Genomic DNA, 24,843 nt, shown 5'->3' with positions numbered 1-24,843 from the left:
GTTTGTTATGAAATATACTCAAGAGATCAACTCACCAACATCAGTCCAGTTTATTACTATGATGCAGGAAAAAGGTTTTATATGATCCTAGTCTCCGAAGAGCAGTCCTGTTCAGTCATGTGACATTCACCTTACACAGAAGGCATGCTCCCTTAAGTTATATCCCTTTTTGTATCAGTAAAAGGTGCTATATATGTATGGCATCTGAAACTGGATTTAAGGAATCAGGTTTTCACCTTGTTAGTTGCTGGTATCCTGATGCACCCCTTTATCTTCTGTGATGAACCCAGGTCATGATGCAACCTTATCTTTGTTCTGAGCACTCCACATACTAAAGGGCCTGGAGCCATCTCCTGGGCTTGTACCAGGGTAAATAGGTTTGTGAGGAGGGTAAATCCCTTTCTGTTGCTGTTAGAAAACATTTATATCTCCTGACACTGACAGTCTTCCTATCTACTTAAGCCAAAGTTTACTTCTGCTAATGCAAAGTGTTATGGGATACTTAGCACAACTCAACAGGATTATAAAAAAAATATAGGCCAATATGGGATATATAATTGCTATATTAATACTTAATAATATGTATACTTAAACGTTTGGAATATGTATTGTGTGTACTATTATCAGCATAATATATAGGTATGCTAGTCTGCATATATTAGTCAGCATGTCCTTTTCCCTCCAACACCTTTCAGGCCAGACCTTGACCTTTGCCCACCACCCACCGAGTGTGTCAGAAGGTCCAGATGTGTGTGTGTGCATTTAGCTGCAGCAGGCACAAACAAGCAGACCCATGTTCCCAAGGCGCCTCTCAGCCATGCTTTATTTGTGAATGGAGTAATAAACAAACAGAGCTCAAATCATTTGAGGAAAACAGAAACCATTGACATGTGGATGCTATTTACAATGCAGGTACAGTTCTTGTGTTCTAAAGGGGACAGGGGACATCTGAGGGGGCCTGGATCCAGGGCTGGTAGTGGGGCTTGGGGGTTAACAGGAAGTGAAGGTTTTCCAGAAGAAGTTTTTACAGGGGGCTTTGCGGTCTCGCTGTGATAGCTGGGCTAACCGCCCCAAAGCCAGCTGTTCCTCCTCCAATTTGCTCTCCGGGGGCTCTTCAAAGTCAGTGGAAGCTGTCTCGCGCCCCGTGTCCATCCCATCCAGGAGACCCACCAGCATCTTCAGGATCATGTCCTTCCGGGCCTTGGTCTGCTCCTGCAAGTGGAAAGCACAAGAGAGGTGATGCCATCTCCATAGGTCACTCTGCAGGTACTGGCCTAATGCTCTCCATTCCTCATCACAGACCCCAGCTCTAACCCTTAGGACACTGGGCAATCCTCTGCGGTGCTAATCCCCTCAGAATGGCCAGTTTCATAGTGCTGGATGGGAGTCATTGGGGTCTTCATGATGGTGGTGGTGGGGGGGAGTTGAGGCAGAAAGGTGGGGACGTTTGCCAGTCCCAGTTGGCCTCCTCCTCTTTCCTGGTTCACATCTTTTGGCCCGTGAGCCAGAGGGGAGGGGGACAGCATACACAGGAGGGAGAGCTAGCACAGAGGCTCTGGCATAGAGACCTGGATGGTTCTCTGCAGTGGCAGATTAGACATTGGGCCAACGAGGCCTGAGCCCAGGGGCCCCAGCCAACTGAGGGGCCCTAGAAAAATGGGCACCCCCAGGCCCTGACCTGCTCCACCCACCCAGCACTCCTGTCCCCGTGCCCTGACCCCATTTCCCCAGCAAGAGTGCCGGAGGTGGGGGGGGGCTCCCCACTTGCTCTGGCCCAGGGACCCACAAATCCCTAATCTGTCTCTGGTTCTCTGCTCAGTGCTCAGAAAGCCTGGGTCTCAGAGAGACAGGTGAGGCGGAAGAGGGGGACAAAGCCAGGATCCCAGTTCCCTTGGTTCCCCCTCCCTCACCACAGGATCCTGGCCTGAGGGGTCTCAGCACCTGTACAGCACTTGGTCTGCAGACAGGAGAGAGTTAATCCTCACCCTGTCTCCCAGGGTAACAGGAAACAGTTATTACTACCACCATACAAGAGGGGAAACCGAGGCACAAGGGGGCATGACTTGCTCAAGCTCACACAGCAAACCAATGACAGAGCTGAGATTAGAGCTCCGGAATTTCTGGCTCCCAGATCCATACTAGATCATGCCATACTTACCTGGCCAGCTGGGCTGAGACAGCAGCACCTGTGTGTCATTATACCAGTGAACAAACTGGTTCGCTCCGTTACAATCTCCCCTGCTCCTCCCACCCTCCCCAAACCCAGATAGCTATAAATCCCCCCCCCCCGACTCCATTGCCAGGCAGTCACAGCACCCACTTGGGAAGGGCTATGGAGGGGCAATGTGCTGAGGAACGTTATTAACATGAACAGGAGTACTTGTGGCACCTTAGAGCGGGTACTCCTGTTCTTTTTGCGGATACAGACTAACACGGCTGCTACTCTGAAACCTGTTATTAACATGGGGAAACGTCATGCTGCGACTCCTCTGGCCAATCATTGCCAGGAGGACAGAGTTAAGGGTGAAGGAAGGAGGCAGCCATGGGGGCGACGGGGGTGGGGGGAAGCTGTAGTTCCAAATGGCTGGAAACGCTACTTGTACCAAGGAGATATGAAACAACCCACATTGCCTGTTTTCAAATAGCCTAGGGTCAGATTCTGATCTCAGTTACACCAGCCTTGATCCGGAGTAACTCAGCTCGGTTTCTTCGTTACCCCCAGAAGAATCTCGCCCCTACGGATTCAGTGTTTGCTCCCCGCCGATGCTCCGGCAGTCCCTAGCCACGAACCGCTGGCCTAGGCTCTTCCCAGGGAGCTGCCACATTAATCCTCCTGATTCTTGAAGGAAACCTTTGTGGGTATTAGCCGGGCGCTAATGATTCGCCCTTTAGACAGACGGGGAAACTGAGGCACACCGCTGCCTGCGGCCGTGGCAAGGGCAGAAGCCCCACAGGGCGCGGGGAGGCTGATTTCCCAAATCCTGCCCGTCTGGCAACACCTGGGTCGCCGCTCCCTCGAGTCCTGAGCTGGGAAGCAGCGCTCCAACCTCCTACTGGGTGTCCCTGCTACCTGGGCACGGGCTGCCTGCCCCATTCGCCTACCCATGAACCGGGCGGGACAAAGCCCTGGCTCCCTGGGAACCAGCGGAACCAGACAGCGCTGGAAGCCGGCGGCCACTGGCCCCAGCGAGGCGCAGGTGCCAGGGGAAGGGGCCATGGAGCCGCCTTGCTCCAGCCCCGTGCGCTCGCCCCTTGCTCCCACCGCGGTGTCGCGGCCGCCCTCAGGGATGTCCCGCTGGCGAGCTCCGAGCCGCTAGAGCTGGTTATGGGTTCGCGCCCCTGGGTCTTACGGCTGCTGGCTGCTCTGCGCCGCTTCCACTGGGACGTGGGGATACCCCGGCCGGTGCTTTCCTGTGCATTGGGGTGTGTGTGTGTGTGTGTGTGTTTCATAACAGCTTATGTCTCAAACCCGGGGGGGCTGAGCCTGAGAAAGGGATCCGCGTCTTTCTTCTCCAGCCACCAACCCACCGCTATCTGCTCCTGACCGGACTTCGGGAAAGTTATTCACTCTGGATCTCCCTTCTAGCAGCGGCATGGGACCGGCCACTGAGAATCGTTCCTTGCACTCACTTCCACTGAGCCTTCGTGACTGGACTTAGCCGCCTAACCCCGCGCTCTTCCCTTCTCCCTGCGGTTTAGACTTGGGATAAAAACCTGTCGGACACACAAAGGGTTAACCTGTTGTCGTGGCGAGAATCTGCAGAGGATAGCGACTGTGCTCCCCCACCCCCAAAAGGGTTAAGGCCGATCTAAGGGCCGCTTGCTAATGGGATGCTGTCCCCCCAGCATCTCACTGTGTATGCCTGTCTCTTGTTCAGTCTCCTCGTTCGCTACTCATGGGACGCGCGCCCCTCTCCAAAGCGCCCCAGAGCCCCTCTCCAAAGCGCCCCAGAACCCCTCTCCAAAGCATTAACCTCGGACGCTGATGGAGAACCACCTCTGAAGCTGAAAAAGCGACACCGGGAACTAGACACAGGTGCCTTTACGGGGTACTCCGGGCCCCTTCCTTCCCCTTTTGTGCTGCCCCTGGTTCCCAGGCTGGGAGGCGAGTCTGCGAGCCGCGCTGCAGGGATGGACGCGCACCGGAGTGAGACTTGCACAACTAAAGGCGCAGGGCAGCTCTGGAGGCGCACAGGTGCTGGCAGGCGGAGCGCAGGGCGCGGGGCAGAACTCTGGACACAGTCTGGGAGCACAGGGCAGAAGCTGTTTCGTGGTGAAGTGCCCCCTCCCGTTGGCTGTACCTCCTGGGGTTTATCTATGAGGGGAACTGACCGGCAGAGGACTAGCGGTACCATTACACTGCTCCAGCTATGCTGGCGTATGTCCCATGTGAACACTCTATTCTGGTGTGATTATTCCGCTTCTTATTTCTTGTTACCTTCCTTCTTTCCTATTGCGCCGGGTCCTTCCAGCATTCTTCCGCCCCCGGGGTCCTTTCTGGAGCAGGGACAAGAACCCCCTCTAGCCTTCTGTTCTCCTACACGCCCCTTCTTTTCCTGCCCGGCTCCCTCTCGCCGGACTCTCCCAGCCATCTGCCTTTCTCCTCCCCTCCTTCCCCTCTCTCCCCTTCTTCACCGTGCCAGTTTGCGCCTAGCACCGACTCTGCTTTCGCGGCCCCCTCTGCGGTCTGCCTTGACCCCCTCCTCCCAATCAGGGGCCCAGCCGTCTCCAGTCCCCAGCGCCTCAGCTCCGGCGGATCCCGGAGCACAGAGCGCCCACCCGGGTGGCCCCGGCGGTCCCCTCTGCCCTGTCTCCCCTCCCGCCCCGGGGTGCGCGATCCTCACCCTGCTGTTCGCCACGGCGGCTCTCTCCTCGCCGGGCAAGGCGCTGGCTCTCACGCTCCACACCAGCAGCAGCACGGACACCAGGCTGGCCACCATCTGCATGATGGATCGGCGGGGACTGCAGCGATGGATCGGGCACGGCTGGGCGGGGGGAGCTGCCTCTGGGCTCTGTTCTGCCACAGACAATGGCTGCAGCCCCTTTTATAGCCCGCTCCCGAGCCCTGCAGGTGACGCAAACAATCCAGTCCCTATCAAAGGCAAATTAGACTCTGGAGGGGTGTCAACACTTGGCTGCTGGAGCGGGGCCCTTCAGCGCCCCGGGGCTTTCCAGGTGCCCCTGCTGCAAAGACCTCTGCGGGGAGAGGGAGGGAGCAGGGGGCTGGGACCAAAGTAACCCGCCCTCCCACACCCGCGGGTGCTAGGCACTGTCTGCAGCTGCCACGTCTAGAGGGGCTGCTCCTGGGGTCCTAGACACTGCCTGCCAGAGCAGGCCAATGGCCCCTCCAGTCCTGTAGCCTGTGGCCAGTGCAGAGGAAGGTGTCAAAGCTCCCTCCCCCATAGTTACAGATGGGCCTGGACCCGAATCCAAACAACCGCGAGTTCTTGGGATGTTGGGGTCCGGATCTCTGCAGCTCACCCCTGTGTCTCCCCACAGTGATGCTTACCGGGTTATGCTGAGCTGCTCCCTGCTCCCATTCTAGCACCTCTGGGTTCCAGGTGTCTGGAGACGTCCCCCAGTTCCGACTGTAGCTTGGCAGAATGGATCCCAGCCCCAGGGTGCTTGGGTTTCATGGTGCTAAAGAGAAAAGCAGAGGCTTAGCTGGGTTGGGCCGACTTGGAGCAGCTGTGCCTAGCAGGGCTTGCTCATGGCATGATGACCCCTGCTTTAGGTTCCTTCTGGGTCCCCCTTTCTCCCCAGCTCTGCCCTGCACAGCCCCTTTTCAAGCAGCCGTTCAGAAGGTTCCTCCTGCCCAGACTGATGTCCCTGTAGTAACAGGCTGTGGCCCAGGAGAAGGTTCTGTAAGGACACTGCAGCCTACCCCCCATTCCCCTGTCACTATGGTGTCATCTGGCCCCTGCCTCCTGGGATCCGAGGACTCAAAGTTCACATCTCTTCTCACCCTGGAACCCACTGCCCTCTCCCCTGGGAACACTCTTAAGGGGAGGCCCAGCATTGCAGCTCAGCTCTCTTCCTCCTTCCAGCACCCCCTGTAGATCAGGTAAGTTCTCACTTTCCAGATGTGGAGGCACAGAGAGGTGATGTGGCCAAGGGGACACAGTGACTGAATGGCAGAGCTGAGGATAGAACCCAGACGTCTGTCCCCACCCCACCCTCTCCATCCACTAACAGCCCAAGCACCTCCACTCCTGTTTGAACAAACAGAGACCCAGACCACAGAGCAGTGGAGCCTTCCCCTAGCACCTGATGCCCAAATATCAACACACGAGTGCTAGAAGAAACCTTTGATAACCTCGCTGAAAGACACAAAGGAAAGGAACTATTCTGTGTGAAACAGATTCTCCCTGGGAGATCCCTAGGCCTAAATTCTAATCAGGAAATACAGCACCCCAACAGGGGTGCTGGTGCAATTTGTATAGTGGGGTGCTGCTGAGAGCCATTAAACCAAACTGTAAACTCTGTATCTAATGGAAACCACTTCAAGCCAGGGGGGTGCTGCAGCACCCCTAGTTCCAGCACCTATGTGGCCTGACTGTCTTTCCCACCATGCCCTGGGATAGCTGGGGAGTTAAGGTCATTGCCAGCTTGTGCACCCTGATCCAGGATGAAACGTCACCTGCTCCCTTCAGGAACGATCACGCCGATTTATCCGAACCCACCCTGCTGCCCTCCCTAACGCAGTCCATCGAACTTCTCCAGCCCAGTGAGACGCCCTGGGGTGCAGGATGCAGAGCGCACTCACCTACTGAGCCCCAGTTCCTGAGCATGGCATGGGGACCTGCCGGCTGACCCAGGACTGAACTGCTTGGCGGAGGGAGCAAAACCAGGGGATTGCAAATGGGGCCTCAAGAGGAACTGGGGCCTCATCCCATTCCAGTCTGAGATGGGGCTGCGATAACAGACAGGCAGGAGGTGAATCCAAGACAGTCACTTACGAGACAGGACTAACCCAAAGGGCACATTAGCCCAAATGCTAGCCAGACAGCAGTGGAGGCGGACAGCCAATACAGCTGGGTCTCCACTCTGGGGGCTGTCTAGGTGAACCAGACTGTTTGTTTGCATGGATACAGCTCTGTGTGGTGCTGTGTCTTACATATGGGCTGTTCCCTGAGACACCACAACAGAGTGAATGGAGTGACAATCCAGCAGCAAAGGGACAGGTGAAGGGGATAAGCGGTGATGTCAGAAAAGAGTTGGAGAGGCAGGGAGATGCCCAGGGAGGCAGAAGCTGTGAAGATGGCTTTTCAACCACCAATGCCCAGACAATGACCAGCATGGAGGGCAGCCTGAAAGGTGCAGATGTTGAGCAGGTCTGTAGGGTTGGCTCAGGCTGCAGCAAGAACAGCAAGAGAGGCTTAAAGGGCAGGAACGCCAGGAAGGAATAGCACCCTCCTCAGGGAGCAGGCCCGGGAGACAGCATCTGCCCAGACGTGACAGCAAAGTCCCTGTCCCCACTCTCAGCTGCCAGACAGGCTCCAGCCGGAACATTCTACGATGCTTCTCCCAAGAGCTTAGCTGCTGTGTGAACTGAGGGGATGTGGCCGACGGACACTCACAGGTGGGATGGGTTCAAAACCACTCGGCCCTGGCTCTGAATGGTTCATACAGGCAGCTGCTGTGGGCCCCGCAAGAAGTGACGGAATTAGGTGCTGGTACAAAAGCTGCTGGCTTTTCTCTCGGTCTCCCTGTGCATGAGAGGCAGTGAGCCTGGCTGGGCAGCGGGATCCAAGCTGGCTGCCTCAGAGGTGGTGATGGGCCACACTACAGCTTCCTTTGCCTGCAGAAATGCCCGTCTCCCACATTACCCAGCAGCTCCCTTCCCTTCTCCACCACAGACTCCCCAGCCAACTCCTCCTCGGCCCTCCGCAAGAAATAACCCTGTGGGGCTTCAGTCTCACTAACTCTGAGGTGGGGATTGGCCCATGAGCCAGGCCGGGTGCCAGCTCAGACCTTTGCTCTGTAATCTTGCTGATCCCTGCCCCCTTCATAAAGACCAGCTAACCTCTGAGGCATTCCCTCCTCCTAGCCCCCTAAGCACCTGTGCAGAGAAAGTCAAGAACTTTTCTGACCGGGAGGGATTAACATGGCCCCTCCATTTTGCCCTGTCACTTCATCTCCCACAGCCCTGACCACACCCATTGGCTTCTCAAATCCCTGCCTTGGCTTCCCCACTGGGGTCACATCAAGGTAAAGCTTCTCCCCAGCTTCTGAGTCCTACATGGCTCCAGTCCCTGGCACCCTCCCTCCCCCACATTGGGGTCTTCTCCTTTCTGCTTCCACCATCTTCTCCTCCTATTCCCTAGCTGGTGCTACTGCTTAGCCTCCCAGTGAGGCTACATCTCCTTGTGCTCCTCTCACTCTCTCCTCAGGACGCAACTCCTCTTGGAAGCCTGTCGGTGGTAGCACCTCCATAACACTGCGATCTGCCTTGCTGGTGCCTCCTGACTGACCGCCTCAAGGCAGGGGCTGTTCCTTGGCTGGCATGTAGCTCGCAGCCCCTGGTGCTCGCCCTCCACTTCTCACTTACATAATCAATTAGGACTGTGACTGCTGTTGGACGTGGGCCTAGTACGGATGGCCCCGCTCTGGACTGCGACGCAGGAGATTGGCTTTGGGTTCCTGCCTGTGCCAGAAGCTCTCTGTGTGACCTTGGGCAAGTAACTTCATGGTGCTGTACCTCAGTTTCCCATTCTGTAAAAGGGGGATAATGAGCCTTCCTTTGTCTATTTAGCCTGTAAGCTCTTTGAGGCAGGGACTCTCTTCCTATGGGTAAGTGCAGCACCTTGCACAGCAGACCCCCCTAAGTGCTGCTATAAGAACAATCATAGAGCATTGTGGAGGCAGATTGTCACGTTGAGGGGTGGGGATGTCCCTCCCAGCTGCTTTACTCTGTTGGTTGGATGTGCCTGGTCTCCGGACTATTTCTTGCCTGGCCTTAGACCAGATCACAGTATTTTCTTGCTGCACAAAATAGAGTTGGATCTGGCTCCCAGAGGCCAGAAGCTCAGTTGCATCTGAAGGAAAGGGTTCAAAGGCCTTAGCTTTCCTTGGTAGCCAGACGCCTCCCCAACATCTCCACGGGGATCTGAGTGCCAAAGAGCAACACAATAAACAAAGCAACAGTCAGCTGATGGCAGCAATCCTCCTCGAGAGGGGAAACCAACTGGCAATTTGCTCACAGGCCTGAAATTGTAACTCATTTATCAAGGCAGTCTCAGAACGGTCCCCTAACACCAGCAGCCCCATCCCTGAGGCACCTCGGTGCAGCATGGCTACACACCAGATGGATGGTTCAGTCACAGCTTTCATTAGCACGAATATAACAAGCCAAGGAAGAGAGAGTATCTGAGTGTGGGTTGGAGCCTGAAGTCCCTGCTCATCTCTGAGCCAAGTCTTAAAGCAGGTGCACAGAGGAAGGAATATCACCAGAACATGGATGCCATGAATTACTGAGTCCTGTGTAGTTCTCCAGGGAGGCTGAGCTGGGAGACAGGTCCTACCTTCTCTGGCCACTGCTCCATAAACCCAGCTGGGATTGAGAGAGGCTGAATGTGGGTACAGGGGGGTGGTGGCCGCTTGCAGAGGAACGTTCTAAAACATCACAATGTTTAATTTCAACAATGTCATAACTTCAGCGCTATCCATACAGTGCGTTGTGGGGGAGTGGGCGCCCGCCCACCGTTGCGGCTGCATCAGAGTTTGCCATTTCAGGGTAATGATGTGTTCAGTTCTAAGGCTTTTGTTCAATGATACGAGGTAAAAGTCCAAGTGAAAACAAAACATTTCAAAAACTTTTCCATAGAAAATGTCACCAAAATCAACACGTTCCCATGAAACAATTTCGATTTCAACTACACAGCAGCTGCCTGTGGAAACTCATTGATGGATTCTAATTAGGAGGCAGTTCTAGTACTGGGAAACAGTGTGAAGAGGCCTGGGGTGGGGGCTTGGCAATCTCAACTGACTCTCACGGGGGCTGAGACTGCCAGACTCATCTGAGAGATGGCCAGAGATGCTGGGGAATGACCTCTTGTGCCATGAGATTTATGAGCGGCTCTTTCATACAGCAGATCATGGTCCCCACAACCCCTTAGTTAAATTTAATCCCAGAGATCAGACTAGTTGTATTGTATTGAGCCTACCTGCCCAAGGACCCTTCCCTAATGAGTTCACACAGTCTGCTCCCAGGGAGAGTCCGGCTCACGCCTCTGGTGGCCCTCTTGGAGTTGAAGTGAGGGACACGTGCGGTGGTACTGTACCCCGGTGTCTACAGATAGAGCTATAGCCTTGTTCAGCAAATCCCATATAAAGGAGTCCCCGAGAAGCTGAATCTTCGGCTGCTGTGTACAAATCACACAGAGCCTTTCAGTACCATGGAGAGGGCAGCCTCGCTCTTGTCAAGGAAGTCTCCTGCTGGAGGGAAGCGAGTGCTTATCATTTGCAAGAGCAAGAGGCTATTAAAATTCTATTAGCCGTGCAGCTGGCAGCCCTGAAAGATGGGCCACCTACTTCCATAGCATTTGTGATCATTCCTCCCCCACCAACTTTATCTGCTTCACACATCACTGTCCTATAATTGAGATCCCGGTTTCTAATTCCCCACCTTCTGCATATTTTAAAAGCATTTAACTCCCTCCTATGCAGATAGTCAGAAAAGAGCTTCACCCAAAGTGCCCGGCCTTTAACTCTGGGAAATTTCTCATTGTACTTTTTAATGACATTTTGCCTGAGTCTCTTTGTCTGGGCCCTGGCTGGTTCCTCAGACTTTCCCCTCCTCTCCCTCATCCCTGCAAAGGAAACTGCTTCCCCCAGCAGCTTGGGGGCAGTTGTTATCACTTGTAGATTGTTTGCCTGTGGAGGCCTCCTGTTCTCTGACAAAATTGTCCTCAGCTTGGCAGTCTCGCGCTCTGGCTGGGCGCCATCAATAATCCAGCCAGGCCCTGAGAACATTAGCACGGGCTGAATGAGGTACTCCTGCCAATTAAGTGGCTGAAAGGACATGGGCAAGATATTTTTCATAATGAGGTTGTTTTTTTTCCCCAGAAAAATGTATGAAACTTTTTGGGAACTGAAGAAGTTTCATTGGCAAAGTACAGGGTTAGGCGTCAGCCCCAGGCAAGCAGACTTGACAACGGGCCTCTGGGGCACCGAGGCTGCTGCCTACCACTACCCTCTCATTGTGTTCCTCTGTCCATCTCCACCTGTTGTTTCCTGTCATATTCTTACACTGTGAGCTGTTTGGGGCAGGGCCTGGTTTTTTGTTGTGTTCGTACAGTGCCTAGCACAATGGGGTTCCAGTTCTAAGATTGTGACGGGCCCGGGTGGTACCGCAGTACAAATGGAGACCACCCATAGACTCCGTTCTTAACTCTGCCAACTTCCCTAGCCTTGCACAAATCACGGAGTTTGGCTGGCCAAGCTTATCCCAAGTGACTATTGATTTTCAGGGCCCCGCTGGAGACACCTTAAACTGGCCCAGTTTTCAGATGACAGCAGACGCTCAGCACATTAAAGCTTCTTAAGTTTAGCACCGGAGATCACTTGTCACTTTTGAAAACCTTGATCTCATGTACCTGCGTTTCCCACGCTGCAGATCAGGGTTAACAGCTGCAGCCCCAGGTGGGGAAGGGATAATCATAGATGAAATTCATGTGCAGCAGCCTAGCTGAAACTCTATATGCCACGTAAGTCCCATTGTAAGGGCTTGACTAGTGCACAGAACCTGTCAGCCCTCTACGCAGGGGCGACTTTCACCCTAACAGTCAAAGTGCTTGGAGCTGCTCAGATGGCACTAGGTACTGCTGTGCAAACTATCCTTCCATTCCCTGGCTGCATTGTTCATGACTGCCAGATTCAGGCAGGGAGCGGTCTCTCTCAGTGTAGAGCACGGAAGCAGTTGAAACTGCCTATAAAGAACAACGGTCTGGCCATTACTGTGGAGATATGTGTAGGGCTCTAGCGGTAGATCACAGGCCACTTGGATTGCAGATGGCCCTCTCCTGCCAGGGTGGTAACTGACTTGTAAATTAGGTTATGCTAGTGAGATTAAATCTTTGCAAAGAGCTAAGGAAAAAGGCAATCAGGGCCAGCTGAATGGAGGTGCCTGGAGCAGTTCACCTCTAGGGCACGATGCATAGTGGGCAGTAATCTTACACATCACCAAACGGTGGCTGCTCAGGGGCCTTGCTTGACTTTGGTGGCAGACTGAGTCCCCTTCCCCATATATAAGAAAAGCCTCATTGGCATTCTCAGCAGAGATGTGAAGGATTGAACAGGTTATAGGGATTGAACCATCCTCTGCCATGGGGGGTATGGAGTAACTCCAAGGGGGGGGGGTGAGGCATGTTAACGGGGAAGCTTGCAATGCCCCCTGCCCAGTCTGTACCTGATCTGTGGACAAAGGGATTTGCAGAGATGTCAATCCAGCACCTTTCCCCAGCACCAACTTAGACTGTAAACTCCTGGGGGCAGGGCCTGGCTTTGTGTTTTGTTCGTACAGCACCCAGGGTCCCTGAGTAGGGCTCCTGGATCCTACAGCAATACAAATAATCAACAGGTGGGAAGAGCTTTCTAAAGGTGGGTCAGTATGAAGGGCTGTGCCCTGGAGCCCTTTAAACAGGGCAGAGGGGCAAAGCTTCAAGGTGAACAGAAAAGCTTTTAAAGTAAGAGAAAATTCAACAAGAACCACAAGAGCAAGCAGGAGGCGAAATCGCAGAGCTGGAAATCACCTCCCCCTGTACTTAGCACATCACCTGCGTGCAAGGGCCTGGGATTCTGCCACACCAGGGACACTTCCCGCCCGGGATGGAATGCAGCTCCCTGCTGGGCTTCAGGAGGATGTTATCAACAGAGGCAGGAGGAACAGACCCCATAGCCCCAGGCTTGGCAGGTACAAAACATCTTTATAGCTCTCCCTTCCCCCAAACCTTATCCATTCCCTTTTAGTGATCATCTCCCTAGCCTCCCCCGGAGGCTTTGACACAGGATTACTTCTTCCCTCACTCACCCATCATGCTGCTTTCATACTTGTAACTCATAAGACGACGACTGCTGACCCTCCTAGAGAGACTGGACCCAAAGTGCTTTGGTAGCCTTACCGAGACATCACGAGGTAAGAGAACGACCCACCCGTGCAAGGGATGGAAAGACGGCTTTTGGCCAAAATCAATCCAGGATGCCAGGGGCCTGATCTCCCACTAACTCCATTTCCACCAAGAGAACTACAGGTAGCAAACTGCATAGAACTCTGGTCAGTTGCCCCAGAGAAGGAAGGGAGGAATTGGGATCAGATCATGTGCAGGTATCATTTGGGGGGGGGGGGGGGGGGGCAGGGGAGGGAAGGGGGTCAAACCAGAGTGTAGGGGACTAGGGCGACCCCTATTGGATAAGAAAAGGCTCTGTTCTGGGGACCACACTAAGACACAACAGCTGGGGTGGGAAGAACATGTATATAGGGCAATAGGACAAACTCCTTGGAGGGGTAGATTGAACAAGGCTCAGAGGGCCCCAAGTGAACGGAAGGACACAAAGTTGTCACACCCACTTAAACAAACTAGTTCAAGCCCAGACACCAGGGTGAAATCTGGCCAGCCTGCCCCGGACAGACTGAAGGGGAGCCAGGCTCCACTCCTGCAGTAGAGCATTGCTTTGCAATGCCTCAGGCCAGCGATGGAGCTGTGCTGATGGGAATCTGAGGAGTGGGGCTGCACACTGAGGCAATAACTAGAGATAAAGCAGAAGGGGAGACTCCAACAGAGGAGGCAGACGTGACAGACAGTCGCTAGCTACATGAGCTGCAGGCACTGTTGAACAGCGGCTGTGACACAACCTAGACCCAACATGAGCAAAACATTGCACCTCTACTGTTACACTGACAGAGCCTGCCGGGGAACGCTCTTCCTTGGCAGCACAAGCCCTTTGATTCGGGTTCTCGAGATGTCCCCTAGTGGCCATTCAAGGTTTGTACAGCTAGAGCCCACTGCAGGATTGAAGAGCAGTCCGCCTTAGGGACCAGCAGCGGTTTTGCAGAGGACAATAAGAAGAAACAATGACGAGCTGGGAGGAGTCAGCGATTGAGCCATGCTTGCAGGGAAATGGGCAGCTTCCTTAGTTTGACAAGTAAGCGGGGAGGGGGGAGCAGACAGGAGCCTCTTGTTTGGACTAGAGAGTAGCTGAGGCCAAGGGGTGCTGACTTGTGCAGTGCACATGGGATAGCAGAGGGGCTAGAGCTCTTTGTGAGTGGGGGCTGCAATGCAGAGCATGCAACAGGTCACAGTTTACAACATATGCCTTGCAGGGCAGGGGGAGGAGGAGCCAGGCTGACTGGATGGTGCCCCGAGATCCTCCAGTAAGAGGCAGTAGGACGAGCACAGGAGTGTTAGAGCATCGCTCCCTATCAAGGAAATGCACCGACTCCAATGTCACCTTAACCCCCAGAACAGATTGTTTGCTTGGGAGTGACCGCTGCAGGGAGCTGCACTGAGAGAGGACACCAACAGCCCAGAGGCAGCATGGAGTTCTTTTAATGAGTTATGGAGAGGTGGAGTCTGAGCCTCAGGACCCAGTACACGTCGAGAACAAATTACACATCCATTGATCCTGGGAGCAAGAATACAAATCATGATACGCCTCCCACAGCTCAGCCAATACCCGGCCTGAGTCTTCTACTTATGGCTAAAAGGCGGAGGCCTTCAGGAGAGACTAGCTCCCCTGACATCCATCCTCGCTGCCATCCACCAGGCAACGGATGGATATAAAGCACCGCCCTCTGTATTGGGGAACATGCCTTGGAACCGATCCGAAAGCAAGGATTAAAAAAACAGGAGTCGCCCTGTTAGTGCCTCAGCACTTCGTTTCCAACCAATTTAAAAAACAACAAACGACTAGACTTCGCTGCCAGCCGATGAGCTGGCCCTGTAACACTGCTGCTCCAGCGGGACTAGAGACCTATTGTGAATGGCAACAGAGGATATGAATTGTGACCTCTCCAAGGAAAAAGTGGAGCTGGAGTTCAGGCCTGTTACCAGTTACAATAGTTCAGCAGCAGGGAGCTCTCTGTGGAGGAGAGCAGGCTACCTCCCTGCACACTATTCCCTTCCTTGTGTTTAAGACTGAGTTAATGAACCTTCCGGACTCTTCCCAAGTTCCAGAAGATTGCTACGCAGACACACACCAGTTATAAATACACCAAGTGAGCTGGGGCCAGGAGGAGGGGGGAGAAAAGGAAGAAAGGAGAAAGATATCTTACATTCCCAATACTGGAAAGAACAGTTTTGACCCCAAGCAATGAGGAGCTCGGAGAGTCTCATCTGGCTTATGCCCTGCCATCTTTAAGCGTTATCAGACGGAATGTTGGCTGGCAAAGGGTCAAACCCCCAGCCAGGAGGAAGAGTTGGCAGCCTGCTGAGAGAGTCCCCATGCTGCAGCGCCGAAGATCTCAGGGTCCAACTCACGGGGGGAAAAGCAGCTTCTCAGGCTCTCACACATCACTCAAGGCCTGGAGACCCAAGAGAGAGGAAGTCAGTTAATCGTCTAGAGAAATGACAAACCTGCTTAGACAGGGGCTGGGAAGTGTATTTCTGGGCATGCTCATTTCACATTACAACGCCACTAGCTCGGGCAACTCCTCTAGCACGCCAAGCAGGTCTCCTTTCTGCAGCTGCACCTTTCACAGCCAGGACTTAGGCCTGACTGCAACAGGGATGGTTTGAAGGGGGTGATGTAAAACATGGACAAATCCTTCAGCAATGCACAATGAACTCCACGCCCACCGTAGACCATCACCACAGCCCATGCCTGCATTACCCAGGCTCTTTGTGGGGCTTCTCGGAGGACTGGTGACTCTCAGGGCCCACTGGTGGATCTAAAGCCTGTTCGGGGCTTGATTCAGGTTAGTTCTCTGTAGTAATCTCCTCCTATACAGGTGTGTATGACAAGCTGGGGGTTCAATAAGCTCCTGCCCCACCAGAGCTATTGGCTGGCACTGGCTTCACCACGCCTCACCCAGAGCAGCCAGCATCCAGATCTCCATGCTGGTAGCTTTGCAGACCATACAATCCCACACCAACTCCCACGCTCCCTGGAATTAATCAGGGACAGTCCTTCGCTCGAGATCAAGGGTCCCATAAGCTGGATCTGAGCATTCCCTGCCCAAGAAGGAGCCTTGTACTTCTAATGAAGACATGGCACCAACAGCAGAGTTGCAGAGCAGCAGCGCCCTTCCTCCCGCCCCCCCGAGTGGGAACCCTTGGTCCCAGATCAGTGGTTCCACTCCACAGAACTGTGGGTTCTCACCAGCCTTTGGGGGGAGAGAGGGGCTACAGCCTCACTTACCTTCCGTGCAAACTCAGGCAGGATGAAAGCTGCCTGATGGATGTCAGAGTTGTAGTATTTCAGGTTCATCTTTTCCACTTGCTGCTGCGACAGCTGCTGCACGGGCTCCCGGAAATTTGTGCTCTGCGAAGAGGAAACATACACGCACTCAGTGTTTGTGTAATCATCTAGAGGGGCTCTGTGTCCTGGCTGCTGGGAGCAGACAGTGAGAACACACACAAACGGGCATTTTTTATGGCATTTTTCCACCCTGGGATCACAAGCCCTGCACGACAACAGCCTTTTAGGGTCTGGAGTCTGCAAACCCTGGACCACATGACTAGCCCTTATTCCCAGTCTGAAGTCAGTGAGATTAACTTGCACGACCAGGGACCGTCTGCGTGAGCCCTGTGCCAACCAAAGCTTTCATGCCGCGACTGAGTGCCTGAAGATCAAACCCCTCACTCCATCTGTATTCAATGAGGCACTGACCACAATGCAGCTGGCATTCTGACCCAGTGCAAGAACCCAGCTGTGCACTGCAACAGGCCTGAAGGGGAGAAGTTGGGGGACTGGAGGCTGTATGCAGAGCCTTTCACTTCAGAGCACTGCTCCAAAGCCAGTCCAGTTATTAACAGCCAATGACTGTTTGGGGTCCTGCATTCAAGGAGTTTGGTGGGTCTCAATCCGGTTCCCAGTGGATAGCTGCCCTCATCTCAAAAACAGAACTGCCAGAGACTGTCAAAACTGACCGTCTCCCTCATTCCTTGGCATGGCCCCTCCAGGTCAGGCCTGGGGCTCTTTGATGGGGAGCCTGGACTGCTGCTGCACCTGCTCTGTGGGAGCCACACCCTGCCTCTCACACATGTGCACAGCAGGCATCAGGACACTTGGTTACAGTAGCCAGTCAGTTCTGTCCCAAGGACACACGGGATGGGCAAGCAGGACCGTGGCTTCTAGACCCCGACTAGCAACGGCCAAGCACAGCATAGACCCGGGGGGGGCCCTGGTTCCTAAGAAGATGGGTCTAGGTGCAACATGTAGATCCTTCTGAGTTAGCCAGGGGCAGAGCACAGAGGCAGATTGCACATAAGCAGGCTTCCTGGTCTTTCAGAAACTAAGAAGTGGCTAATGCCACTAATTGAGCCAAGCCCGTTCCATGTCTCCCTCCCCCTCCAGCTACCCCACAGGCTGCAGGGAGACGGCAGCTGCTGGACACCCAATACTCACTGGGTTCTTACTGCACAGCATGAAGCCGATCTGTCCGCTGGGATACGTAGGGATGGTGCAGTAAGCGTATTCCACCACAGGGAACAGAGACTTGCAAAACTGACGCATCTCCTTAATGAGATCCAGATGCAGCCACTGGCATTCACCTGTGCAGGTAACAGGGACAGAAAGGAGGTTAGAATAGACAATGGCCACCTTTAGCACTCTGAGCAGAGGGTTTCAGGTTAAGGCTGGTTTTAAATCTGAAGACTAAGGCCTGGTCTACACTTAAGTCTTACCGGCATAGCTACATCGGGATGGGCTGTGATTTTTTAACACTGGGATAGCTTTGCTGGTAAAAGCCCTAGTGTAGACGCAGTGCGAAGATTACTGGAAATGCATAGGAAGACTAAGGCCAGACTCAGACAGCTCTGGGAAGTGAGATTTTTAAACAGGAGATATTAGACCACCGATCCCAAGTTTGGCTTTTTGCTGCCTCTGATATCTGTGCCTGGGGATTACAACATTTACATGAGATCCAGACCAGCAGGCACAAGGGGCCAAGATCCTCAGACCCACATTACCTGTTTGTCAGAACCCTGGTACACCCAGCCTCACCTACCTGAACTTCCCTATTTACATAGTTACCTTCAACTCTAGTCTGGGACTTGAGACACCTGGGCTCAATTCCCTGCTTCATCAGACTTCCTGTGACCTTGGGCAAGTCACTTCGCCTCTCTGTGCCTCAGTTGCCCAACCGTACCCTGTCTGGTCTCACCTTGGCAGCAGAGAATCCCATCCTCCCGCAGAGCCGTCTTCATCAGCTGGTAGTAGGATTCTTTGAACAAGCTCTCCGCAGGACCTGGGGGTAGGATGTCACAGAGATGGCTCAGGGTCCATGAAAATCCCTTTGTGCATCTCGGGCATGGCTTCGCCGGGCTCCGGAAGAGACTAGACCCCCGGGTGGAGCAAAGCTCTAGATACTCAAGTTTGATACCAGGCAAAACTCAATTGTTTTAGAAAAGAAGGTTCTGAATCGCTTTTTAATGTATTGCAAATAACTAGAGGTGAGCTGGGGCTGTGCAGTCTGGGGTGTTTGGATCTGGGGTTCCGGTTTGGCCCACCTCTAGCACAGCAGAACCACCCCAATTTTCTCTTTGCTAATCAGCAAACATAATACTCCTCGCAAAAATAAAAATCTCATGATCTCACCCCACTGCTCGGCAGATTAAAGGGAAGAAGATAACATCAGCAAAGGGCACTGGGGTTAGGCTACGTTGTTTATCAAGATCAGACAGTAGTGGCTGAGGGAACCTCCTGCTAAGGGAATCAGGAGAGCAGAACATCCCCCAAGGCATGTGTCCTCCACCCCTCCACCCCCTCCCAAAAGCGCGGTAGTGTTGCAAACAGGAGCAGAAAACAATTACATGGTCAAACCCCAGGCAGCATTGTGTACTCTGTCGAAGAGAGGAAAAGTGGTTGAGGACCTAGGGTGCTAGCTTGGGACCCAGGTTCAATACTGCCATGAATTCCCCGTGTGCCTTCAGCAAATCACTCTGGGGCCAGATTTTTTGAATGATTTAGGTGCCTAATTCCCATTGAGTTCCATGGCAGCTAGATGCCCAAATACCTTTAAAAATCTGGCCCTTCGTGGCTGTGTCTTGGTTACCCATCTGTAAAATGGGGACAGCAGCACTTCCCTGCCTCCCAAGGTTGTTGGGCGGCTAATGCATTAAAGACCTTGTGGCTCTTAGCTACTATGGTAATGGGACCAGTGAGTACATAAGGAAGGTAGCTAGCTCCCTTAGCTTCTCGAGGGGGTGGCGAGGCGCGGACAGCAGCTCACTGCAGGTAGGAAGACTGAGGAATTTTATATCACTATAGCTGTCTCCGAGGAGCATGACAAATCCACACTCCTGAGAGACGTGGCTATTCCAACCTAACCCCAGTGCACTCTCTTGAAAGAGTTCTTTCTGAAGAAAGAACTCTTTCATCGAGTTGGCTACCACCTCTTGGGGAGGTGGATTACCTATGACAGGAGAACCCCTCCTGGTAGCGTAGGTAGTGTCTACACAACAGAGCGATGTCAATGCGAGGCAGCTTACGTCGCCCTCACTAGGGAAGCGTCTACACTAAAATTTTGCTCCCTCCGACGTAACATCCCCGCTCTGCTGACTTAACCCACCTCCACAAGAGTCAACGGAGTTAGGTCGACACAAGGAGCGAAGGTGGACACGCAAAGGCGATTGAATGACTGCAGAGGCTGGATGCTGACGTAACTTAGGTCAACACAATTTTGTAGTGTAGACAAGTCCTTAAATGGCTACAGCTGTAGTGGTTTACATGTAGCCATAGGCTGAGTAGGCAGGGAGGGTTGGCAATTAGTTCTTTTCAGACTCCAGGATCAACTAGTTACTAGCAGCAGTAATTAGATCACCTCCCAGGACTGGGGCACAGAGCCACGAAAAGGGAAGCAAGAGGGCTGGCTGGCGGCCTTGCTCTTGTGCTGGCAAAGGAACAATTTTCAGATGCCGTTTCACCCCCCCACCCGCTTGGGGCCAAAGAGACAAGGACGGAGTAGTTCCAGTAGCTCCATGACTTGCATCTGGAGCCCCAACCAGATCACTTCCCATCAAAGGAACTGAAGTGAAAGGGAGGGAGGGATTTCTCTAGGCTGGGAGAGAAGATTCTCTCTTTATTCTTCAAAAGAGTCCTGGCCAGTTCTGCACTGCCTCAGTGAGGTGTTTAGAATGGAGAGGATGGGAAGGAGAGCGTGGATGGGACCCACCCCACTCTCCCCTTTCCTTTGGGCTCTTACCCATGGGGTCGGAGGAGTCTGTGATAATCACATCAAAGGCTTCTTGGTTCTGTTTCATGAACTCAAAGCCGTCCCCAACGTGCAGGGTCAGCTTGGGGCTGGAATAGCCCACCGCCATCCCTGGGAGGTATTTCTTCGATACCTGAATCACATCCTGTAACAGACAGAACAAGCAGGTCAGTACATACAGCGCCATGCAGCCAAGCTGATCAATGGCTGAGTCATTTCCTTCCACACCCTCAGCTAAGACCCACCTCACCAGCCGTTCGAGAGCAGTCTGTTTCCAGCATCTTAAGCGAACACACATGGCTCAGCCCTTTCCTATGGCCCCCGAGTTCAGCAACATTCTTGCACAATAAGTGCCAAACCCAAAGAGCCCGCAATTTCCAAAGGTGCCCTGAAGAACTGAAAGGATCCGATTACACAGACCTGCCTGCTCCCCTCTCCCCTGGGGAGATCACCATCTGCAGAGGCAGATCCCAACCAACACGGCGATTTTCTTTTAAACCCTGAAAATTGCCAATATGGTTTTCAATGAACGATATTCCCATCCCTGCCCTGAGCCCTCCTTTTCCTCTGCAAACTTCCTTGTCTAGGCCTCTCTGCCTCTGGGGGAGGAGAACACCTCGTCCCTAGTAGAGGAGCACTTTCTTCCAGGTGAAAAATCACTGTGTATCCCCTAAACACTAGAATCTTTACAGCTTGCAGAGATGTGAGAAGACACCAGTGTCAGCTGTTCTGAGCCACTCCTTGTGCTCAATGGCCGTCACATTCCCTAGTCACATCAAGACACACTCAGTCAGCAGCATCATTTGATTTAGTAGAGAGCTTAGGAATGGACTCTGGGCTTAGTTCTCATTTCTCACACAGCTATTTCCCAGCACAATGGCGACAGTTTCTGAAACTAATGCCAATATGAACTGACCAGTGGAGGAAGGACAGACCCACCTACCAGCAGAAGGCCCCGTAGGAAGCAGTAGAACACCAACACAGCAGTGACCTAACAGAGGGACAAGGTCCCTTCGTTGGAGCATGCGTGCTGTCCCCGTCAGGGGAAGAAAAAGGGCACTTCCCAAAGCCAGAAGAACGTCTCTTCTCTGGAGCTCAGCCTTCAGATCCTGCAATCTGGACTGGATTAGCCCCAGCTGTGCACGTGGAAGAGTCCGCAGGAAAGAATCAGGCTGCTGCTACAGAGGGCTGTGGAGGTAGCGCAGTCACTGCCATGCCAACATGGCAAGGAATGAAAGCGCTGTCTTTAGGGTCAGTTGCAGCGGATGAAGTAGCTGATATTTTGAAGCAGCTCTCCCATTTACCCTGAGCCACTCTGCAGCCTCACAGCCCATTGAAATCAAGGACACGCCAGCCTCACCTCCCGCATTACGTACCTCATCGATTTCACACTGCACCACAGAATCCACGGATGGGTGCTTGACCACTTCTCGTAACACTCCCCCATCGCCACCACCAATAATTAGCACCTGAGATAGGAGAGAGGCCGAAAACAGAAGAGAATCAGCTTGGTCCAGCCAGGCTGGAAGGATCATAGCAAAGTCTGGATCAAGAAAGTTAGCCCTGAAAATCCAATCAGGAGACTTCCACAGCTTTGCTACGGACACAGTCCCCTTCTGTAAGACAGGGATATTAGTATCTCCCAAGCTATAAGGGCTGCTTGCGAGATGCTTTGCAAGCCCCAGGTGAAAGCGCTACCGAAGTGTAGAGCGCTGTATTTGCATTGATAGGCCACATACTTGGTGCTTGGGTTCAATATGTCAACATGCAAATTAGGACAACTGTCATTTAAGCACAACTCCTAAAACTGTTGGCACAGGCAGTCGGCCATCAGCCAAGAAGCCCTGTACCTTGCGGGGCTTTGGATGGCTGCAGAGAGGTAGGTTGGCAATCGTCTCCTGGTAGGAGAACTCATCTCTCTCCGTGCACTGGATCACCCCGTCCAGCACCAGCACGTTGCCGTAGGTCTTACTGCGAAGGCAAAAGAAACGAAGGGGCCTCAGGACAGCGCCCGCGGAGAAGAGGCTCGTGGCATCAGGTCTCGCTCCGGAGCAGCACTGCCTCCGTCCCCCACTAAGTGTTGGGCAGGCCCCACTCTGGTGCCTGGGACTGGTGTCAGGAATCACCCCCAACCCAACTCCATGCCCGCCCGGGGCTGGGAGCCACCTGCCAGCACCCACCAGGACTGGACCTCGGCCAGGCATCCCGGGAGCAGCGTGGGGAAGGGGCCACGCTCCACCCTGCTCAGGCACCGAGGGGTGGCCAGGCTGCCCGCTGGGCCGGGATGGCTGATCCCCCCGGCGGAGAGGAAGGGAGCCGGGTCCCCGAGGGGCAGCGGCTGTTGCCCTGCGGTGACAGCCGGTAGGGCCCCGCCCCGCCACCTCACCGCCCCGCCCCCGGATCCGGATCCCGTCCCGGGAGCGCCCGTGAGCCGGCAGCCCGGCCCCGCTGCCCAGGGGCGGCAGAGTTGATGGGGAGGCGAGTCACCCCGTGCAGCCCGCTCCGAGCCCCGCTCATCCCCGCCCAGCCCTGGCCCCGGCCCGCGCCCCGGCTCATCCCCGCCCAGCCCTGGCCCCGGCCCGCGCCCCGGCTCATCCCCGCCCGCTCCCGGCCCGCGCCCCGGCTCATCCCCGCCCGGCCCCGGCTCATCCCCGCCCGGCCCCGGCTCATCCCCGCCCGGCACCTCCGGAAGACCAGGATCTCCTGGTAGCGGGAGCGCTGCTGGTGCAGCAGCTCCTCCACCTGCAGGGACAGCGCCTGGCCGGGCCACAGGCTGCAGGTCTCCCGGAACCAGCCCTCGCGGATGGCCCCGGCCGCCGCCCCGGGCTCCATCCCGCCCGGGCCCCACAGGCCGCGCCAGCCACAGCAGCGCGGGCACCTGCCGCCAGCACGCCGCCTCCTCACCCTAACCTGATAGCGCCCGGGGGACGGGCCCCGGCCGGCAGCAGCCAATCGGAACTAAGCGCCCGCCCCTTTCGTGACGTTGAAGGTTGCTATTGGTTCGCTGTCTCAGCGCGCAGCCTCTATTGGCGGCTCTAGCGACTGTGTCTTGCGGCGGTCCAGCGAATACAGCTAGCAGGTTAGTGTGGCCGGCTCCATGGGGGCCACGTGGGGGTTATGGCTGGGAAAGAGACCCTGACCCTGCACTGCAGGAAATGGGGGAGGGGGTGTGGGATTGCCCCCCCCCCGTCGTGTGTGTATCTGGGGGGAAGCGACCCCCCCTCAGGGTGTGTGTGTGGGGAAACAACAAGGAGCCTGGTGGCACCTTAAAGACTAACAGATTTATTTGGGCATAAGCTTTCGTGAGTAAAAACCTCACTTCTTCGGATGCATAGAATGAAAGCTACAGATGCAGGCATTATATACAGACACATGGAGAGCAGGGAGTTACTTCACAAGTGGAGAACCAGTGTTGACAGGGCCAATTCAATCAGGGTGGATGTAGTCCACTCCCAATAATAGATGAGGAGGTGTCAATTCCAGGAGAGGAAAAGCTGCTTCTGTAGTGAGCCAGCCACTCCCAGTCCCTATTCAAGCCCAGATTAATGGTGTTGAATTTGCAAATGAATTTTAGTTCTGCTGTTTCTCTTTGAAGTCTGTTTCTGAAGTTTTTTTGTTCAATGACAGTGACTTTTAAATCTGTGATAGAATGACCAGGGAGATTGAAGTGTTCACTTACTGGCTTGTGTATGTTACCATTCCTGATGTCCGATTTGTGTCCATTTATTCTTTTGCGGAGGGACTGTCCGGTTTGGCCAATGTACATGGCAGAGGGGCATTGCTGGCACATGATGGCATATATGACATTAGTGGATGTGCAGGTGAATGAGCCCCTGATGGTGTGGCTGATGTGGTTGGGTCCTCTGATGCTGTTGCCAGAGTAGATATGGGGACAGAGTAGGCAACGAGGTTTGCTACAGGGATAGGTTCCTGGGTTGGTGTTTCTGTGGTGTGGTGTGTAGTTGTGGGGGGTGTGTGGGGAAGTGATCTCTCCCCCCTGCTGGGTGTGTGTGAGGGCAGTGGATGTGGAATTGCCCCCCGCTCTGTGTGTGGGGGGGCTTGACCGGGCATGGGTGGACGGATGTGTGTTCCTCCCATCTCACTCTAGGGCTGTGGCTAGAGGGGGATGTGACCTAGTCTGCTCTATGTGCGACTAGGGGGCAGTTGGGCTTGTGACAGATGGGCCAATGGGGTGTATGCGCCTCTGGGGATGGGGGTGCATGACCACTCTCTGCTGAAGAGGAAACTGAGGTTTTGAACATATGACCTTCTCTCCCCCAGCTAGTGAGGTAAAGGTAGAAATCCAGGGTTGATTCCATCCTTTCTCCCCGCACCTCAGGGGAGCTCCTTGGAGCAGAGTGCATATCCCCTTTCTATTTTCTAATTCAAACAAAATAGTAATAAGTGAGGAGGGGAAAGGACATATGGATGATAGCTTCATGTATGAAGCTCCCTATATGATGCCACTCTTG

The 24,843-nt window shown here is 54.1% G+C and overlaps 2 protein-coding genes across 2 annotated transcripts; both read right to left on the bottom strand.

Annotated features, from left to right (window-relative positions):
* Positions 1-792: 792 nt before the first annotated feature.
* Positions 793-5,027, bottom strand: LOC128826192 (somatostatin-2-like). The gene is made up of 2 exons (XM_054009345.1): positions 4,845-5,027; positions 793-1,212 (listed from the first exon to the last, which is right to left on the bottom strand). The coding sequence occupies exons 1-2, from the start codon at positions 4,944-4,946 to the stop codon at positions 991-993; spliced, it is 324 nt and encodes a 107-aa protein (XP_053865320.1). The 5' UTR covers positions 4,947-5,027; the 3' UTR covers positions 793-990.
* Positions 5,028-14,530: 9,503 nt separating this feature from the next.
* SRM (spermidine synthase) lies at positions 14,531-23,407 on the bottom strand. Its single transcript, XM_054009160.1, has 8 exons — positions 23,055-23,407; positions 22,222-22,342; positions 21,748-21,840; positions 20,363-20,516; positions 18,323-18,406; positions 17,566-17,711; positions 16,357-16,479; positions 14,531-15,520 (listed from the first exon to the last, which is right to left on the bottom strand). The coding sequence occupies exons 1-8, from the start codon at positions 23,201-23,203 to the stop codon at positions 15,503-15,505; spliced, it is 888 nt and encodes a 295-aa protein (XP_053865135.1). The 5' UTR covers positions 23,204-23,407; the 3' UTR covers positions 14,531-15,502.
* Positions 23,408-24,843: the final 1,436 nt, after the last annotated feature.

This window comes from Malaclemys terrapin, chromosome 19 (genome assembly GCF_027887155.1).
Source record: "Malaclemys terrapin pileata isolate rMalTer1 chromosome 19, rMalTer1.hap1, whole genome shotgun sequence".
Lineage (NCBI taxonomy): Eukaryota > Metazoa > Chordata > Testudines > Emydidae > Malaclemys > Malaclemys terrapin.
Note: the sequence above shows the minus strand (reverse complement) of the source record. Positions and strands in the feature narration are given on the sequence as shown.

Excerpts from the sequence above, each read along its gene's own strand:
- LOC128826192 (XM_054009345.1), bottom strand. The coding sequence starts at position 4,946 with ATGCAGATGGTGGCCAGCCTGGTGTCCGTGCTGCTGCTGGTGTGGAGC. Across the intron at positions 1,213-4,844 it reads CCGCCGTGGCGAACAGCAGG|GAGCAGACCAAGGCCCGGAA; the intron begins GTGAGGATCGCG and ends TTCCACTTGCAG.
- SRM (XM_054009160.1), bottom strand. The coding sequence starts at position 23,203 with ATGGAGCCCGGGGCGGCGGCCGGGGCCATCCGCGAGGGCTGGTTCCGG. Across the intron at positions 21,841-22,221 it reads GCCATCCAAAGCCCCGCAAG|GTGCTAATTATTGGTGGTGG; the intron begins GTACAGGGCTTC and ends CTCCTATCTCAG. Across the intron at positions 17,712-18,322 it reads TGGGATTCTCTGCTGCCAAG|GTGAATGCCAGTGGCTGCAT; the intron begins GTGAGACCAGAC and ends TTACCTGCACAG.